This window comes from Photinus pyralis, unplaced genomic scaffold, assembly GCF_008802855.1.
Source record: "Photinus pyralis isolate 1611_PpyrPB1 unplaced genomic scaffold, Ppyr1.3 Ppyr1.4_LG4, whole genome shotgun sequence".
Classification (NCBI taxonomy): domain Eukaryota; kingdom Metazoa; phylum Arthropoda; class Insecta; order Coleoptera; family Lampyridae; genus Photinus; species Photinus pyralis.
In genome coordinates this window covers 40,135,593-40,155,183 of record NW_022170511.1, presented here as the reverse complement: position 1 = coordinate 40,155,183, position 19,591 = coordinate 40,135,593, and the positions used below count along the sequence as shown (strand labels likewise).

At 34.3% G+C, this 19,591-nt stretch overlaps 1 protein-coding gene across 4 annotated transcripts in view; it reads left to right on the top strand.

Annotated features, from left to right (window-relative positions):
• Positions 1-2,078: 2,078 nt before the first annotated feature.
• The window catches only part of LOC116168163 (homeotic protein caudal-like), a 38,628-nt gene continuing 21,115 nt past the window's right edge, over positions 2,079-19,591 (top strand). For 2 of the 4 annotated variants that reach the window (XM_031483840.1, XM_031483838.1), the window contains exons 1-2: positions 2,079-2,724; positions 12,281-12,340. In XM_031483840.1, coding sequence (XP_031339700.1) covers positions 2,262-2,724; positions 12,281-12,340 — 523 coding nt within the window. In that variant the 5' untranslated portion in view covers positions 2,079-2,261. The remainder of the gene's footprint in view (positions 2,725-12,280; positions 12,341-19,591) is intronic. The other 2 variants (XM_031483841.1, XM_031483839.1) reach the window with 1 other exon arrangement.

Below are 19,591 nucleotides of genomic sequence, written 5' to 3'. Positions count from 1 at the left end.
TATTTAACCAAGTTTCTATCTCTTAAGATAAGCGAGATCCCCATAGTGGCATTCGAAAAATGGACACCGTGTATAGGTGAATCCAGGAGTGAATCTTTACGTGTAAATAATAATTGTCTACGTTTCTGCGTATGAAATTATAGGTCTACATTCTGGTCTACATTTACATTATTATTTTTGTTTCATTTTGTTTTGATCTGATGGGAGATAAAAAACGGAACAACATAATTAATCAAAGAAATTCGAGTATAACTTCTAGAACATGAAAGAAAAGAATCTTAACAATCCGAAGGAACATCTAAAGAAACTGAACCCAAATAGTTGAAAAAATTCGCCGCAGGAAGCTCAGGAATAAATTACAAGAATTCTAGGTTTCAATAAAATTTAAAGAATCGGGTTTCAAGACCTACAAGTATACCTAAGGCGAAGAAAAGGGGGAATCTGATAACTCTAATGGGACTCAACAATTTCAAGCATCTGAGATAATTGGAATTATTTTGAAAAGTTTGAAAATTTCGAACGTTTTGAAGCATTTTTACAGCCGATGAATCCGCGGTATAATTGACGATTCCAAACGAATTTAAAGGCAGTAGTGAATCTGAGGAAACCGGAAAATTGGACACAAATCACAAGAAACTGAAAAATCGAAAGAATTTATAGAATCTTAGACTAGGAAAAATTCAACATATAACATTATTGGAAATATTGGTGTACGCAGGCATTAAGTCTGACATTAAGTTGTAACTTCAGGGGCCTATAACACAAACTATACAATTGTAACAAATCTACGAGTTACAAGTAATCTGACTGTACTATAACTGCAAGTCCTACTGAATTTGATATATGCAAGAGCAAGTGAGTTGTGTTATGAAAAAGCTACAAGTTTGAAATATTTTCTAACAATTGTAGGACTTGTACGGCTTGTGTTACAGGCCCCTGGTTAAACATTCTATATCTTCGTTAATATTAACGTACAAAACTGTGCGAGTTGCCGCACAAGTCTGCACAAAGCGAATTTGATCACCATCGGAAACCTTCGTTCTTGGCTTTAATTTGTAACCTCAAATTAAAAATTCTGTGTCTAATATACGTTAGGTAATCTCGACAAAATTTGATATCTGAGGATATTTGAACATGAAAATAAACTTGATGGTTAATTTTGACGCAAAAATCTTAGAACTTTGGTGCAATCAGCACAAAACGCCGAGCATATAATTTCGATACGAATTTTAGTGGCGATCGGAGACCGAGACCGTCGTTCTTGGCTTAAAGTGAAATACCGTATCTCTCTTTTAGTATTGGCTCCCAAATCAGCAGAAAATGAGCACAAATTACCTAATGTTACAAATTCCTTGTTATACGAAAGATAATTTTATTTCAGACTTGATTTTTAATTTAAAGTACCAACTGAATTTGCCAATCTTTTAAATTCCCTAACTATTTTGACTTGCAAGATGGATATAAACACAATTAAACAAAATTGAACTAAGTATAGGTACCTATATGCAAAACCTAAGAAGAACGTGATGCAAGACTGATATATTCCATATTATATGGCCCTCGGCATCATAAGCTCCTTATACCATCAAAATCAGCCCTTACATTAGTGCCGTTTAATGATTATAGCTATACCAAAGGGTTACAGAACAGAGACAGTTCAGTAAAGATTCCCAGTAAAAAACAAGGAAAGTGTAGAAGTGTGAAACTCAGCACGGGAATTTTATGTGAAGTTGTGCGCATATTTGTTTAGGGTAGGTAGTATGCCTGTTGGAATTTCCTGCTCTAGAAGGATTTTAGAGAACGTTTAGATTGAGATGTGGAATTTTAAACAAAAATTCGGATTACACTTACAATTTGAGAGTTAAATCCTACGCTTTACCTCCTAATTAAGTATCCCCCTTATAAAGCAGGAAAGGGGGAAACGCGGTGCGTTTACAAAACGACGCACCACTTCTACGCGATTTGGACCGGCCATGTTAGGAAAATCTCGACGATGGTTGGTCGATGACTATCTCGAAATTCCCGCCCACTGAAAGTGAGGATCTGAAGTTTTGTGTAAATTTAAAGGTTTCATTACTGAAACTACTTCAGGTAGTTAGGGGTTGTCGAACGTGTTTTTAAAGTTTCTCCGTGCAGTGGTTTCTCGTGTTTTGGTGACTTTCTCAAGATTTATGAGTGACAAGTTCTTTTTCTATTAGTACTTATTCAGTGATGTGTTTCTGATCGCATGCATCCATTATCAGTAAAATTAAGTTCGTTCAATGACTATGGTCTCGTATTATAATCCAACAGCAATGTATAGACACCAACAAGCGGTTGCGGCACAGAGTGCTCAATTTCATCACTCCGGCTCATCGATGCATTCCTGGTATCCACCGGGCTACCACCATCAAGCACCCCAAGTAACACCGGCACCGACACCCTCATATTGCATGCAGGACGAACAGCAAATGTGGCACCATCACAGCGTCTTTCATCAGGAGTATCCGGAAATACCACATCACGGTGCCGGAGTTCCGCTGCACCAACAACATCATCAGCAATTGTTAGAACCCGAAAGTCAATTACCGTCGCCGCCGATTACGGTATCCGGTAGCGACATGTCGAGCCCGGGAACAGCGGGCGGCACCATTTCACCACCGAATCCTTTGGCAAGGCCGCCACCCGTAAGGAGTCCCTACGAGTGGATTAAGAAAACCTCTTACCAAAGCCAGCCTAATCCCGGTAAGTTTAACAATTTTACGACCTCGCTACCTCTATTTCACTTTTGGAAGCGTGAGAACGTGAAAATGAGCCAGAGCACCCCCGTCGTGCTTTGACGATTGAGCTGTAAATGCACTTTTCATTCAAGCGCGTGTCCGACGGTGTTACGTAAACGCCTTAAAAACAGTCTCTAACCAGGAAACATTCCTCATTTTTTTGTTTATATTAATAAAACGCAATTAAAGTTTGCTAGATTGATCAATAAAATGACGTAATTCAATTACCCGATGAATGAATTAATGGTACCAATTAGATTACTACCTCTACCATTAAGATATGCTAAGGGGTTTCATTAATGCTTGTAAACAAAGCTTTTAGTTCCTTGATCCTTGGAAAAATTCTCGTCGTCGTCATTATTATACCCCTTCAACATTTGATAGGTTTGGCCGTTCTACCTCTTCTTCTATGAGGCAAAAGGATCGCAAAATTTTAATTTAGCCAAAAACATTTTACCCTTTTAACCACGTTTGGTTGGGCGTACCTTATATGCATTTTTTCTCAGTTATTAACCAGACTAATTAAAAGCCTATGTCATATTTGAGTGATTCGCACCAAGTTTTCAAACTTTGTCGGCCGTATTCAGTAAAAAACAAAATTTTCTGTAGGTACCTCGTACCTACCTTTTTTGTTCTTAAAAAATGATAACATCAAAATAAATTAAACGCGTGTTCGGCCTCAAAAATTGATTAAAAATCATGGGTAGCACTAGCGCTCAGGGTTAATGTGATCTTACATTTCAAATCAAAACGTGGACCTCCATTGGATATGTAAATTTTAAATGAAAGCATTAATGAACTCCAATATATGTTTTTAACAAAAATTTTGCCAATGTGATAAAAGCTTTGAAACCGTACCTATAAGCTAAAAATTTAAATAGTAGATATGTTTATATTATAAGTGATGTGACATATCGCTCCTCCTCTGAATTATAGAAAGTTTGTTTGGGTCTAATTTGATCAAAAATCGTACTAGGAGTATTCAAATTTAATCAAGATATGTACTTAAGAGTCTTCTGTACCCACTTTACCCAATGTAAATTTCCATAAGAGCGCCCGCCATAAAGACTCAAGTTGTTTATCAAAAAAAAAATTTTTTAAGAACTATTTTATAAATTTAGACCTTTATCTACAAAATGTTCGGACTATTTTTTTAAAAAGTGTATAGCAACTGAATATCGATTTTTTAAAGATTAGCTGTTTTGCACCGATTATTGCGCTAATCTGTTTCATTTTTTTACTCGCGATCAAGACGATTTTTGGAAAAAGTAAACCGACAGTTTTCTAGATAAGTTACTTCTAAACATGACCCCAAAAAAATGAAATCATATTTTTTGTAAATAAAGTCTGTATCTTGGCGGGCGGTAATTCAACAATTTCAGTGCAGTAACAAGTGGCGCCGCTGCTTAGTCTCCGCGGGAACTAACTAAGACCAAGACAGGAGTTGACAAAGCAAAAATATCATCTTGTATCTTGCAACTATAATCATCTATATACTATAATGTAAAAAAGTTGCGCTTGGGTAAAGAAGACTCTTAAACCACTAATTTAATCGAGAAAACGGTAAAACATATTTCCATAGTTGCCCGCGCATGTATTTTGACTTACTAATTTCAATGGATTCATCCATTTGTGTTCAAATTGCAATTATAAACTGAAGGAATCTCCTTTTAAATAGCTCTGTTCATTATTTTATGTCTTACTAACCTATATAATAGCACATTTTATATCTGTGATACGCGGGCATAAAGTACCACTTTATGCCCTAGGGCATTAAGTAGCACCATAGTAACTCATTTATGCTTAATGACAAAACAAACAATATTTGCAGGTCATTGAAAATTAGAAACGTCAATTATTGATTGTCAATATCTACTAAATCACAAGATTGGCTTTATTTCGTATAGTTGCTGGAACTTCTTCCTCATTCACGATGAATTGAATTATTTAAAATTACGTTTGACGTTTGGATGGTTTCAATGACATTAACAAATTTGAACCACGCATATTCGATCAAACATAATGAATTATTTTGTAAACGAATTTTGACGAAGAAAACTATTTGTAAAACATAAAATTGTGTATGTACCACGGGCATAAACTGATGTTTATCCTCTCGGGCGACTAAAAAGCTCTCGGGCCATAGGCCCTCGAGCTTTTTAACTCGTCGCCCTCGAGAATATAAACATCGCTATTATGCCCTTAATACATAAATAACTATTAATGTAGGTACTATGCGATCAAAAATGAGTTGCTGTCGAGTCACCTTTGGAATTTTTGTTTCCATGGGAAATCGTAGTTAGCTTGAGCTTCCAAAGGCGACTCGACAGCAACTCATTTTTGATCGCCCGTTAATCCTGTATGTAACTGCTAGCAAGAATTTCTAGAAATAGGGTGATGAATGATGAACGATTGAAGCTCGAGTTCAAAAGTAACAAAAAAATGTTTTTTCTTTGAAAGATACCCAAATTTTTTCAGGGAATCAGTTTGTTTTTTATACGTAAATCAAATTTTCCATTTCGCTGATCATATTCAAACAGCGAAGTATTGTTTGTTAAAATAAGCTCATATGATTAAATCCGATTTTTATGTGTTTCAGAGATCATTCGTTTTTTATTTTTAAAAAGTTAATTAAGTTAAATTTGACAACGTTGTCAGTGACAGTTATAGGTAGTTGTCATAATTAGTGTTGTTATAATTATTGTAGCTGTTTAAAATTCAACGCGAATTAATGCTTCTGATTTTTTGTTTGTAAGTTCAATAATACATTTTTCTTTAATTTTTAAATTTTTAGTTTATTTATTTACTATTGTTCAAAATATCCCTGAAATAAATGAAAATCGGATTTGAACATATGAGATCATTTTGCTTATTTTTGCTGGACATGTCCGTAAAATATTTCCATTTCCTCCCGAATCACCCTGTATAAGGTATACAACCAATTTCAGCATACTAATAAAAAATTTTAGTGTTCACCACGGAGGAGTAAGATTCGCTGACACGTCGGAATTTCCTTCCGATTTGTCAGCGAAAACTCACTTCTCGTCCTTGGTAAACAATATCCTATTATTTATAAAATTTTTTGTTATTAAAAATTTCGTGAAAGTCCTGAATAAGGACGGCAAAGCTTTTTTTACCTTGATGGATATTTATATAATTTCCTAATTAGTGATGCAAAAGTAAAAGGTCGGGCCCCAAATATGAAAGTTACTCAAAAATCTTCAGTTTGATGCAGTGTTACGAGGGGTAGAAAAAAAATGCGTGGCATAGTTTTAAAGTAGGTAGTTACAACAAACTTTTTGGGAAATAATAAAGCGGTAAACCACACGTTCAGTGGAATGTGGAAAACATGATGGGAGTCATAGAAAAAATTGAAGTACAACATGTTCTTTAAAAGTACATGAGTGAGGGACACGGTACGATACCCAGGACGATGGAATCCTATCCTAAGAATCCTTACAGAATACCTACAACTGGAGCATCCAACGCGAAACCCTAAGGAACGTTATACAAATACAATGACAGGCAAAAAAACGTTGCTGGTATTCGATTTTGACTTTTCTTGGTGTTTTGCCACATTTTTACACGTTCCTGTTTTTTTTTTAAATAAATCGTTCCATTTGAGCTTCAGACACATAAGTCGGGCAAAAAGTTTATCGGGAACCCAACACTATTAAATTTTCCGTAGGTACTATTTTCAGAAACTAGGAACCTTCAAAAGTACACTGTCAATATCGTGGCAATCCAACCGTTTGGATGCGAGTTACACTGGTTTAAGCGACGTTACTCTTATTACTTTTAAAACAATAAATAATGGATTCAAAACAGTTTCGTGTGGTAATATATCACTGCTTGTTGATGGGAAAAAATACCATCAGCGCAAAGACTTGGCTTGATAAATGCTACCCGGACTCTACTCCGTCAAGAGGAACCGTTGAGCGCTGGTTTGTAGAAATTAAAATAATGTGGTCGTATGACACTGAAAATGCTGAACGTTCCAGTCGGCCAAATGATGTTGTTACATCAGAAAACAAAAAAATCGTGATGGACAATCACAAAATAAAGTTACAACAACGAGTTGACTATCCAATGCAATGTTTGGAGCATGTTCAAACGTAATAATAGTATATTATATATCGCGGGACTGAAGTAGTACTTTTAATCCCGAAGGTAAAGTTTACCTGAGGGAATAAGACTACTACTTCAGTCGCAAGGTATATACGATACTTGTCGTACTTCCGAAACTAAAACGTAGGTATACATTATGTATGGCGTTGATTTTGATAAAAGAGCAGCTGAACTAGGTGAAGAATTGATACCACCGAAGTTCAAAAAACTATATGAGCATCAGTACGATGCGTTTAAGAAGTGGTGCCGCATAAAAATGTAGAACAACCTACTGAAAATGCCTTTCATCCTTCCGGGATTTTCGTCTAAATTTAATCCCGGAGGGACAAAAAGTGACACTTCAGTGCTTGTCATAATGGAGTGAAGTTGTCACTTTCGTCTCGGAAGTACGAAAAAAAGATTTTTTTCTGTGACGGGAAAAACGTTTGACATTTTATCCCTGTTGATAGGTAACAAAATGTCACTTTTTATGAAATTACTTTTTTCTCCGTGAAAAAAAGTGAGTACTTTCCGGATTATACTCGCATATACACATAAAGTAAAGATAGATATTCAATTTTTGTGAGGCTACTTTCACTGCTTCTATAACTCAGGTGAAGTCAGAGAAAATTTAGAATCAGACGTTTTAAACTTTATATCATTCAATATAATTACTAAATAATCATTAAATTCGAAATGTTTAAATGAAATGACAAAACTGAATTGACAGATATTTGAGTAAAGGTTTCCTTAGCAACGAGTTCGTATTGTCGCGAGAAGTACAATAGCCTATTTGCAGTTGAAAACTTCAAATTTCTATAAATCGATACGACTTCAATATATCGTTTTCCCCGTCACAGAAAAAAAATAATGTATTTTTAAAGGTGCCCCTGCAGAAGGTCTTAAGTTGTTCTATACTACTCTGGTATTTACCTACCGAATAAGGAAAACTGTAGGATTTAATTGTATACCAAAGTTAGTTATTTCATTGATACGTCTTCATACAATAAACGAATTATTCAGAAGTGTAGAGTCCGTCAGAAGGCACCTAAGCGATTCCTTCAGAAACTTGTTAAAGGTGCTTCGGTAATGAACATACTAAAGGGCTTGGCGCCTAGGTGGCGAGGCGAAGAACAACAACAACAGTTGTAGAGAATTTAATGAATTTTCATATATAATATTGTCCTCCATTTTCCCCTATGATCCCTTGCCAATATACATGCGGAAAACTAAAAAATGGTCTGCCTGTCCGTCTGTCTGTTCATCTGTCTGTCGGTCCACCTGTCTGTAAGTCTTCTGTCTGTCCGTGTGCACGATAACTTTGTGTATAAACGTTCGATCGCTTTCAAAATTGTTAAACATGTTTTTCAGACGTAGACTAACGGGCCAAAAAGTTACATCCCAAAAACTGCCCAAACCTCCAAAAAAGGGTTTCTTTTACAATTCTTGTTACAAAAAACATAAATGCATGTCCGACTTTCTGTGTTAGTAAATATTCCTTAAACCTCAAGTAAGTATGCTGATGAAAAAAAATTTCCCATGCGCAACCCAACTTTATATTTGCGCAATCCCACCTCGACTAAACGTAAAACTAATGCCAACTCAAAGAATTTGTTTTACAAGATATGGTGATCTACCTCTAAGATATGTTTTAAAAATGAATAATTGGTGAATGCAGATTCTGTAGGAGTTCCCTCAAGTTCCTCCGCGATTAAAAAAAATGTAATTAATAGTGCTAGTATTGTGCTAAATTGAGCTGATCAAATTTTACTTTGTGCTGATCTAGAAATCAGTTTTCCTTGAAGTGAAACGCAGGGGCTAATTTTAGTTTCAGCCCCCGTTTTTTTAAGGTACGAATTCCACTATTGCTTTAACGAGTTAAGCCCGATGCATATTGGATTGTGCCGATCAAATATTCGAAAACGATACACGGTAGTTCCTAAAATTCCTAAAAATATCAATTCAAAATCGGCATCTCTATATAGGACGTTCAAGTTACTGTATTACCTAAAATTCAATTTTGTAATGCATGAATATGATTCTATTGGGCGATTTAATTGCCAAACATCAACTATAGGTATTAAAAATTTGAAAGATCCATAACAAAAGTCGCCTTTTTTTTAAATTCGAAGGACCAATTCAAGATCACGGTCCCTACCATATAGAACAAATTCTTGTGTATTAATTTGAGTACATTTTCTTCCGATCGTCATTTTTGCTTTTAGATGAGAAGGAACGAGAAAATGGAAAATGGAAATGTTTTTGTTATACATCAGTGTCGCGTGTTCAAATCTCAACTATAGATGGTTGCGCATCTATAGTCATTATTTTTTTATGTACAGGGTGTCCCATTTTTAAGATGTTAATAGGTAACTTTTTTTTTAATAGAACATCTTGAACATGTTTCGATGTCATTTGTTAACCACTACATTGAACGCTATCTACTTTTTGATTTTTAGCGGAAAAAAAATGTGCTATTATATTCGTTATGGCTGGCTGGCTGGCTGATCGGCTGAGATCTCAACAATTTCAATAGTTAGAGAGTTTTCTGCATAGTATAGATGTGCAGGCTCTAGTCTATTTTGAGTTAGATTGCTCGTGAGATCGATAATTTTAAACTTTGCTAATGAAATACTGATTTCTTTCCAAATAATTCCCCATCGGTAAGCAAGTTTCACGTTGATAAATCGCAGCGACCTTGGTTTTCGAAATTAGGAAAGAAAAATTAGGAACAATAATTTTAATCCGAATAAAAGGCTTGATAATGATACAGTTGGATTTAGTGACACAGGGTGTTTACAAGGAAATGGTTTCCGAATTTCAAAGTGCCATAACTTTGCAAATGGAACTACGAATATTTTATTTCACTATTCGATAGTCTGTTGTGTTTTCTTCAATTTTTGTAAGGGATGTCCAGTATCTAAACCCCGTAGTATTCAATATTGTTTCGGAAAAGTACCTACCCATAAATGCTTATGAACCGGAGTAGGCTGTGATAATAAAAAACAAAAGAATGCCAAAAAGTAAACAAATGTCACAAAATGATTATACTTGATGCAAGTGTGGGTACTCCCTATTTCATAGTAAAATAAGCTTAATTAAAAAGATAAATTGGAAAAAGATGAACTAGTCACTATGATCTTTATACTATGGGAGACTGGTAGTAATTGCTCATTAGCAAGTAGAATTTATCTGGAAGAAAAAAGTTACAGAAATGTACTTAATCGATTTGGTGAAACCGAAAGTGTGAAACAGGAATGAAGAAAATCCATCCTCAACAAGGAAAACGAATTGTCAGTGCTATTTACGATAACTGGGCATCCACATATGAGATATCGGTGAAGCACCCGGATTAAAAAGTTATTTGTACAACTAGAAAAGAAGGTGGAGTTTTTCAACTAGGGTTCAAAATTTCGTCGAAAAACACTTTCTTCTCAAGTTTTACAGACAATTTTTTCTGAAACTACAATCAAAATTGAAAAATTATCCTATGCAATAATGAAATTTGACACATAGCAATCTAGATAAGGGCGTGTTTCAATTTTAAATGTCATTATTAAGATTAACGCAGCAATTGTTTTTTACTTTCCTCACTAGAGAAGAAAATCACATTTTCTTCGCCCTTTTTTGAGACGAAAGTAGTAGTTTCTAAAGTACTTTCAGAAAAAATCGTTTTTACACCTCCAACATTCAGTTGCACAATAGGAACTCACCAATTACAATTTTCAAAAGCGTTCCGAGTTTTGCGTCTGAGCAAGGCCGCAGATACGGGAAGATCCTTTTTCCAGTATGTATTATTCTCAGATGAGGGGGACATTCCATAGGAGTGGATCTGTATAAATAAGCATAATTTTCACTATTATTCAAACGAACAGCCTCATTTTCTGAGACCGGTTGACGATCAGCGTCGCTGGTCTTTGAATGTTTGGGGAGGAATTATCAATGGTCATCTTAATGGGTATATATGTATTTAAATTTGTTGCAATGTGACTGACCCGCCTCCATTCTTTGTGTGCAGGTGATTATTGTACCATTGTGAGTCTAATTTCGATTTCGTGTGTCTTGTAGGTAAATGTCTAATGAATTTGTGATCATGTAACACTCGTTTTAATCAGCTCACTCTTAAAAAATTATTACGTCTACTGAATAAACCTATTCTTTTTAACTACGTGTAACGTGTGAATCTCAGGTTTAGGAAACCCTGTAGGTCTTTACATTTCTCAACAGCTGAGAATTTTCGTGCTGGTACCAAAAATATTGCAATTTATACTCTGTCAATCAATTTGGTTAAACGTTAAATAGCAACAAGAGTGAAGAATGGTAAAGTGCTGAATACTTGCATCAAAAGCTAGGAAGAGCTCAAATTTCTGAAATTATTAAAAGGATACTGAAATGGTTCTTTGATAACTCGAGTCTTTCCTACGTTCTGACAATAAAATTTAAAACGTATCTGATTCTACCTATAACAGTATTTAGAAAGTAACAATTAGGCGCCTACGAAATTGGTGAGAACATCGCCGAAATGTCTTTAACCTTCAGGTAGAACATCTCCAACAATACGCAGGTAACTCAGGAAGCCTTTAGCTTCTTTCACCATTTTCCAGTTATTTGCATTGAATGCATTAAACTTACACGGCTTCCTGTCCACGAGAGCAGGTAGACCTCCGCTAGTTATAATTACCATTATTTCTAAGCCGAAGCCGACAATTTCAACATATTTACTCACTTTGTCAAGGATTTCATCAACGTATACGTTCATATTTAAAGCTAACGGCACCCAAAACGAGATAAGCTTGATCTCGTTTTTAATCTTGGTCTGCTCATTTATTTTAGTACTTCGCCTTGTTGTTGTAAAAAGTATTGTTTAATTACGAATTAATCACGAACTAGGGTACGTTATCATTTTTTTTTTGTTTAAATTACCAATGCCTGATATTAAAAGTAGGTACATAAGTGAAGTTTCGTGTTTGCCCAGCTTCCAACGTACATGTTAATGAATGTTAATAAAAAGCTTCTGGATGTTAATATTTAACACGGTCCTTCTAAAATTTTGTACATACCGGCTATAAATAATTGTACCTTAAGATCTGTAATGGGGCAATATTTTTCAAGCGACACATAAATAAACAATGAAAATTTGTACAGCTGCCGCTGGTTTATTGATGTCTTATTATTGTAACAACTAATGCAATAATAATTATTTTATTATTTATGATTTTATGAACTCACGGTTATTATACTTTAATTATTATTATATACTGTCTTGTAGTTTATAAATTATGTAGTAAGTGTTCTTTTTGTGTCGCGCCTTAAAACTCGTTTGTTAGTAGGGCCGTTTTTCCAATTTCAAACTACAATAATACGTGTAAATTGCCAACGTTAGTTGATTACACTTGGAAATTTTCCTGTTTTAGAGGCTGGCGCAATAAATCCAGAATCCTACCTTCTCGATTACTCCACGCAGGAATGTCCTGGTACGAAATTACGATTATAGTATGAGTGTTATAGTTAGTTTTCTTTTCAGTGGTGCATTTTTGAGCTTTGTTCTTATCTTCTTTTTGTTGTTAAGCGTCTCGTTCTAGATGTTTGCTACTTTAATCTAATGTTGATCTAAGCTTTCGTGTGATGGTTTTATTGCGTCCGTAATTCTTAGAATGGCGTATTTGTAGGTAGTATACAGTTTGTAGAACATTTTTGTCTATTGTTTTATTACTATGAGTTTCGCTATTTTTTGTAATTCCTACTTTGAGTCACACAAGACGCGTTACGAAACAAAATGGAGTCGTTGTATTATAAATTTAGGCGCAATTAATTAACATTTCCACGATTTACATTTTATTAAAAATTTACTACGTCTTAAAAAGTTGAACATTGAGATACCCGCTTTTTATATCTCTCCACTAACTGGTTTTTTGGTATTTGATATGCACGCGTATAAATGAAAATTTTATATGGAAAACAGGTGTGTGTAGCCATAAAAACGCCATTTTAAACCTGTAGTATTCACTAACCAATAAGAAACGGTCTTTTAGACCCTATTTCTTTAACATTTTATAACCACACACGATAATATCTTGATTTAAGCTACGCATAAAATACGTGCACGTTATTAACAACTAAATGATTATTCATTTCGAGTGTGGAAAAGGAGCCGTCAAAATATGCACACCCGAATCACAACATTGTGTCAGTTACATCTCAATAATCCCAAATTTGACCTGGCAAACGAAACCAGCAGGGGGTTTCTAAGTAACCTTAAAGATTAACTTTTGAAACTTGCCGAAGTTTAAAGCACCCCCTAATAAAATCCGAAGACATCCTATTTGCTTATAACGGCACCGTCAAATCGAACGTGCCGATTTCAATGCTACTTTAAAAGCATTTGGCGACAGGATAATAAACAGACCTAGTCACCCTCTACGTCATTTACACCTTACCTACTGCATCCTTTTTGCCTTTGGCAACGTCCACCACGCATGCACAAATCCTTCGTGCACGCACAACAATCGAAAAAAAAGAGAACGCAACTAATAAAAAAAACGAAACAAAACGTCCATAAACATACTTTAAAAATAAAACAACCATAACAATAAAATAATCATAAGAATTTTATGGGTACATTTACGGCATCTCATTGGATATAAAACTAGACGAAGAACACAAATCACAAACTCGTGAAAGTTACATGCTTTGAAGTAAATCAATTTTCGAACGTGCTTGGCACGAAATCTTTTTATGTCCTTTGGAAAATTTTCCATTGGCTCGCCCGACGCGCTTACAAATAAAAAGAAAGGAACGACCAGAAATTCGAAATTATTATTTATAAGCTCGCGGCCGTAAATTATACGGCAAAGCACGCCAAATATTAATTAATATTTTATAACTAAAATTCCGGCTCCTGTACTTTTTAACAATCTTTCAACGCGGCTATAACTTCAGTTGATTGAGGTTTTAAGATAAGCCGTAGATTTTAAAGACGCGCTCGAGCTCGTCAATTCGTCTTTTAATTAAATATTAATGGTATTGTGGATTATACTATAGGTAATAAATAGGAATGTAGCTCCTGTTCGAGGCATATAGTGGAAGAGCCCAAGTAATTGACAGCCATTTCGGAAATTCGGCAAGAATATAAGTAATTAGAGTATTACTGTAAAATTACCTTCGTATAACACAATTTGAATCAAACACCAAAAAAAGTGTATTTGTTTTAATAATTTTTTTGCTTTAATGTTTGTTAATTGAACTGGTGTTAATTTACTAAATACCGAACAAAAAACGTGCTTTCTGTTACATGCCCGGCCGATTTGGTTCAAAATTTCCGAATTTTTAGTGTGATCGTAATAGGAAAAGGGTTCGGGTTATTTGCTGGGGCGAATCCGACTTTAAGTCATGGTAATTCTGCATTTTTTCAAAGTTTTAATATTCAAATCCGAGAAAGGGAATCGGCCCTTTGAGCCACTGATAGAAAGCTTGACTGCTTTGAGGTGTTAGAGAATCCGGTCCAGTTTTTTGCTTACTGAAAGTATAGGCTATAATAAAATAGTGTTTTATTCAATGTCACTACTTAAAGTACATCTACAATAATGTAATAAATATCTGCCATATTTCTACTTTTAGCAGGCTACACAAAAATGACTGAAAAGGGATCGCAAAAATTATTGCAATCTCTGCGAAATAATTTCCATAGGAATCTTTAAATAATGTCAGGATTCTTCTATCATGAAATAGTTTTGATGTTTGGGATCTCGGCCTGCTTGATCTGAAAGGAATTTCAACAAGCACTTTTTTATTTTTTTAAATCTAAAAGATAGCCGTGACAATTGAGAAAAATCTTTGTGTGTTTAAGTAAAGTCCCATATCGGTTAATAATACGGCAAACTAAAAAGTTGTTTAGAATAGGGATGAAATGTCCGTATGCAAAATGTACAAAACATTGGATCACTTTGATTAAATCAGTATTTGATTTTGTGTAGTCTTGCATAGCGACCACAGAAACAAGTAGTCTGTGAAGATAAAACAAATGAACTATCATTACCTGCCATTAAGATTAAAGTGACATCTAAAACAATCTGCTATTGCAGAGTAAATAGTTCAAGTGCAAGACTACAAATCAAATATGTATTGATCAAAAGTGATCCGATATTCCTGAAATTTTGCATATGGACACAATTTCATATTCTAAACGACTTTTCTAAATAAAAGTTTGCCGAAATAGCACTCTACCTAAACCCAAAATGATTTTCTTCTCAATTATCACTTCGATCTTAGATTTAAAAAAATAAAAATGTGCTTGAAACTCTTTTCAGATCAAGCAGGCCGAGATCCCAAAACATCAAAACGAGAATCAAACATTTTCGATCAATTACACGTATATAGTGAAGTCAATCCGGGGAAACCTATCACAGTATAGTGTGACACACATGTTCTATTACCAAATTTTTTTATATACAGGGTGTTAATACATACTACGTCGGTAAACCCCAGAACGGCAGCTACAATTCATTAAAACAAACAACTTTTCTTAGTTCCAGTTATTGATTTGATGCGCCGGTTTTGTTTTTCGAAAAATCGTCATAATTAATTAGAAAAAAATAAAAAATTTCAAAACTACTTTCAACTCTCTAAAACATTTGTATTTGCAATTATTTTTTCCAATAACAAAATGACGATCGATCAAAAATTTCATAACAAGATTTTTTGAGAATCAATCCGTCAATTTTTGAAAGTAAAACATTTATAAAATGCCAAAGGAACGCCAATAACCTCGAACCGGGGACCAAATTAAAAAAATTGGAACTAAGAAAAGTTGTTTGGTTTGTGTGCTAGACTTTATTGAATTTATTAATGCCACTGTATTTGAAGCTTCAATGAGTCTACGTATATTAGATCATAGACCAAATGAAAAAGGTCTTTCGAAGTCCTTTATTTTGACGATTTATTTTTTAAAATCGATCGATTTGTTTTCGAGAAAATTAGAAAAATCTTTATTTAATTTGTTCAGATAAAAAATAAAAACAAACGAAAATATCACTTTTTATTTCAATAAGTGTTCAAAATGTTGTCCGTTATTGGCCAATGATATAGGTGATGTTCAAAAGCGTGACGGACATTTTCAAAACCATGCTTGAGGATATTATGGTAGCTTTCGATGATGCGTTGACGAAGTTCATCCAAACTTTCAGGTTAAATAAATTAAATTAACTGACAGCAAATTAAATTATTTGTTTCCAATAGCAACAAATAAGTGATATTTTCGTTTGTTTTTGTTTTCTATTTGAGCAAATTAGTATAGGTATAGATTATGCTCTTCTGCAATGACAGTTTACTTTTCAGAAAACGACCATTAACAAAAAATTCAGCAAGTTATAGGAAAAAACGAAACTTGTCCTGAATTTGAACCTTTTCTCTAAATTTGTGCCGTTACATAGTGCTTTATAAAAAACTATAAAAATCATATTATTATACTATTTACAAAGCAAATTTTAATTAAGCCCTTTGTAAATAAACAGAAATCAGGTCAAAAATTTTAGTTCTTGAGAGAATCTCTAATGATTAATGAATTTAGAAATATCTCGAGTAATTATCTCTCAATATCAATAAAAACTTTGTGGATAATATACAGGGTGATTTGCTTTGCAGAATATTTAGTTAATTCTTCAGAAGATTAAAGAACACCTTTAACCTTTTAACGAATTTCAACACTCATCCAGAATCATGTTACGGCGGATTTACCGGAATTAATATTAATTGATGTTCATTGGAAATTTTAGAAATTATAAGAACAAAAATTATTTTCTCCGCCGCAGATTTTAAGTCACTGGGATAAAAAGAGTAATATAATTGTATATCATCCGCATGCATATGATAAGTAACATGTTTTAGTATAACCGAAACTGTAGATGTGTACATGATATAGAATAACGGACCTAAGATTGAACCTTTAGGGACCTCTTTGTTAATAGTGTGAATTATAATTTGGAAACTTTGTTGGCGGTTAATTTCTAATTAATTTTACTGCATACGTATCAAAACCTAAGCAATGTGGGTAATGTTATCAAGATGTCATGATTTAATGTATCAAAAGTTTTGCTATAGTCAAGCAATATAAGTACCTACTGTAGGCATTCCTTTCAGTTTCTTACAAAACCTGTAAGTTTTGAGTGGAGCATGGATATAAAGTAATATGTTTAAATTGTCGTTAATAAAAATGATTTTCTCATTGATATCCATACAATTATAATTTTTTTTCCACGGTATGGAATATAGGTGTTTATAGGACAGTGAAGAATCAAGATTTTTAAAATCCCTATAGGAGGCCCGTATAACCACTACAAAATCCTGGATGAGAACAATGTTTGCGTATCCAGCACATAACGATACGTGAAGCTAAAAAAGAAATATCTGTTGCGTGGCATTCTTTTGACATTTTGCAATTTACAAGGTGCTGAATTTCATTGGCCAAAGGTACTCAAAATTTGATATACCTAAGTACGCGACTTTCTAATATCATAATTTAAAATGTTGCATTCTCTGAAATGAAAAACGGGCAAAGCCGTGAATATACGCCCAAATCAGCACAAAATAAGCACGAAAGTATTTTGAAGGTGTCAATTCATCTTCATCTTGGAATGAAGGATAGGGTGGCAAAGTGCACGAATTTTTGATAATACCTACAGGACTGTGTATACATTAGTATATGTTTCAAAACGTTACTAAAATTATAGATTCAAACATTTAGAAGAAGGCGCTTTGTAATTTGTTAATTCCTATTTATATGCACCCATCACATCTCCCCCAGTAATTATGAAAAAAAAATTCCCCCAAAACAATTTTTTGGAGCTATCTAGATTTGGGATGCCGTTTTGAATCATTTTATTAGGACCTTTCAAAAATAGAGTCTACCTTATTCAGCGATGCGTTCCTAATTTCTTTTTTAAAATTACTTTCTTTACCTTTACAATCGTACATCATCTTGCACTTTCAATTTCACGCAATTACTGCTGGCATCACAACAAGCAACTTGTCTGTATTTTAATTCTAAGGGATGATCTTCAAATTATTATTATTAAATTAGAACTACGGAATTCAAATATACTGTAAACCCCCATTGAAGGTAGTTGTATTTCGTTCATTAAAGAGGAAAGTTTTCGGAACACAAATTCGAATGCGAGAAACCACAATAGGGAATCTGCAATAGGGAAGCTGCAAGTGAGTGATATTGTTTTATTCCTTGAATCCGTCTATAGTCTAGTTGTTTGTTGGTATTTTCAAGTTTTGTGGTAATATGCCGTAGATTTTAATTCTTTGGTATTTAGCAATTTACAAGTTTCCTTAAAAATAGAAGAATCTCAATATGAGTAGTAAACAAAAGGGATTAAATTTGTTTTTAGATACATAATATATTGGGGTAATAAACCCGTCGTTCATAATTCCCAATTCTTTGTTTCCCCACAAGGTTATTGTTAGTTTTTGAATAAACACCTCCAATGCTTCAGGTATTCGTCAGAGTTTGAAAATAGCTTGTTTACGTTTTGTTTACAATTCATCTTACTTTTTTAAAGGAATTTGTTTAATAACCGACTGAAATTTAAAGTATTCTTCAAATTTATCTCTGTAGTTCTGTGTTTCAACAATGTCGAAATAGACATGGTTGCAATTACAAATGTTCAAAGTTCCTGTAACAGTAACGCGCGCCGTTGAAACTGTATAAAAAATAGGGGTTGATAGTGCGACGGTTGTAGCGGTATTATCAACATAAATTGTACTGAAAATTAGTAAAAGCTTGCGCGCATTCGCGATATAGTTACGGGAAATAACAGCGCGACAGTGTAATAGTGGCAATGGACCTCCAGGGACAAATAAAGGCAAACTGTGGGGATTTACAGATTCACCCTCTCTAGCAATTATCATGCGGTCTACGATACAGAGGCGCCACCGTTATACAAACACACCACGTTAGCAACCTCTAACACCATTTTCATTCTCAATTTGCTATGTAACAAACTTCCTAAGGGATAGACAACTACACCATCCACATAACAAATGCGCTTATATTTATTGTGATGTTCGTAAAATTGCCCCGATGCTAGAAGTGAAAAGGCCGGGGACGAGGGTAATTGCTTCATTGTTATGAATGACAAATAACTACCAATTTCACGCATTAAATGCCTTCGGCTGTCATATCATTAATTGTTATGTCTATATGAGGACGCGTTAAGTTTAACGTTTATTCTTGTTTTCCGAATTACGCCTTTTGTTGCGTCGCTGATATGATCAATTTATTTTCGAGAATAAACCCCTACTGCTTTATGTAGCCCTTTTGTTTTTTACGCACCAAACCACAAAGCAATAGACAAGTTATATGACAATTTTCGCTACTTTAAAAATTACACGCATACTAATAAATGGAAGAGTTTCCGCAAATACGGTTTGTATTGATGTAGGAATGCGAGCATATTATTAATTAATTACAAAAACATGATGATAGTCAACTGTTTCTTTTGGGAACTTGAGAAAGTCTAAACGGCTTGTGGCTCAGGAGGATTTTTCGAAACTACCAGGTACCAAACAACACATTTTTAATGGTAAAATGGCAGTGCGTTCCGTTAAAATTGTTCTAAATGCTGATCAAACTATTTCCATCCTTGGTTTCCCGGGGGTAAGCTTTTTCTCCCAACGAATTGGAAAAATAAGTTTGCTTCGTGGAAAAAGTCGAAACATTGGCA